General features: G+C 54.6%; 1 protein-coding gene across 1 annotated transcript in view; it reads left to right on the top strand.

Annotated features, from left to right (window-relative positions):
* Positions 1-586: 586 nt before the first annotated feature.
* The window catches only part of LHX8 (LIM homeobox 8), an 11,110-nt gene continuing 10,367 nt past the window's right edge, over positions 587-1,329 (top strand). Inside the window, exon 1 of the mRNA XM_029959732.1 lies at positions 587-819. Coding sequence (XP_029815592.1) covers positions 587-819 — 233 coding nt within the window. The remainder of the gene's footprint in view (positions 820-1,329) is intronic.

The raw sequence follows: 1,329 nt of genomic DNA, 5'->3' as shown, positions 1-1,329 counted from the left end.
ACTCGGGGCTCCGGCCGCCGCGCCGAGCGTCGGTCGCCGTGCACTAAGCCACGTCGCGGCCAGAACAAACTCCAGAGCCCTACTTGCCTCGCTGAGGTAGCGGTGTCGGGGACAGCGAGAGCGAATGTCTGTGAGATTCTGCCAGGGTTCGATCGGTTAAAAGCGCTGGACAAACGAGTGATTGACGGGACATCCTGGCATTACCGTGACTCGGCACAGCTGCTCGTTCACTTATGGTCCTGCAGGATCGAGCCCGGGGATTTCAAACAACGATCATCTTTTTTAGAGGGAGAAAAATAGGGGACTTCTCCTTTCACACAGCTCCTCAAAAGGAGAATTCCCTTTTATCAAGCCCATCGTGTTTGTAAACGTACGGGCAATTCTCTCAGATCGCTTTACCGAGACTCAACGACGCGTTTCTGCATCCATGGTCAGGCGGGGCTGAAACAAAGAGGTAAGGGGGAAGATGGAAACATAACGATAAGTTTAATTAAAAGCAGCTGGCTTGTTAAATACGTGCCGAGGAGCAGACACCCGGTTATTTACCTCATTTGTGACGGACAAGCTGCTGCTTTAGTCTCCTCTAATGCCCGAGAACTGCATCAGTGTTTGGTGTGAGGGACTACTGCGGACAAGATTTGTGATCGTGGAGAACGGGTGCCGTAACTCACGGCCGCTCACGGAGAAACGCGGGCTAGTTCTGCAGGTAGTGGGGGCAGCCAGCCTCCGCACCCTCTGTTCGGGATGCCATCGGGACGCTGGTGTTAATCTGCAACACCTGCGGGAGCTCAGAGCTGGAGAAACGCTTCGGCAGCTCAGGTGCTTCTATTTTAGCTTAATGAGAAAGGTTTTATCACGGGATCTCGGAGGCATTAGCAGGAGGACAAGTAGTGAGGTGGGTGTTGGAAGTGTGAGCTATAGGAATTCGCCTGGGCTTTGCGATTTGGGAGTGTGGAAAAATCGTTCCTGTCATATGGACTCTCGCTTTCCGCCGTATTTATCTTCTTGGCTCATAGGGAAACGTAATTGGAACCTCTGTTTAGACTGGGGCGGCGGGGGGAAGCTGTGGTAAATGATGAAGACGAACGGGGGGATTCTCTGGGGGTTTTTTGTTGCTGTTTTTTGTTGTTGATGATGTTGGGGGGGTTCTCCCCCCGCACTAAACCCGCGCGGGCTCGCTGGTGGTGATAACGGCCCCGACGCGCTGGAAGGCGGGTTCTGCGCAGGAGGTGAGGCCAGCGGGGCAGGTCCACCCACTTGAAAACAAAACTTTTTTCCTGCAGGCGCTGAGAGCAGAGATCGGCGCGGGGTCCCCGGAGCCGGCTCGCC

Source organism: Manacus vitellinus, unplaced genomic scaffold (assembly GCF_001715985.3).
Source record: "Manacus vitellinus isolate BGI_N305 unplaced genomic scaffold, ASM171598v3 scaffold_21_pilon, whole genome shotgun sequence".
Classification (NCBI taxonomy): Eukaryota; Metazoa; Chordata; class Aves; order Passeriformes; family Pipridae; genus Manacus; species Manacus vitellinus.
The sequence above is the reverse complement of the archived record's forward strand: the minus strand, read 5'-3'. Positions and strand labels throughout refer to the sequence as shown.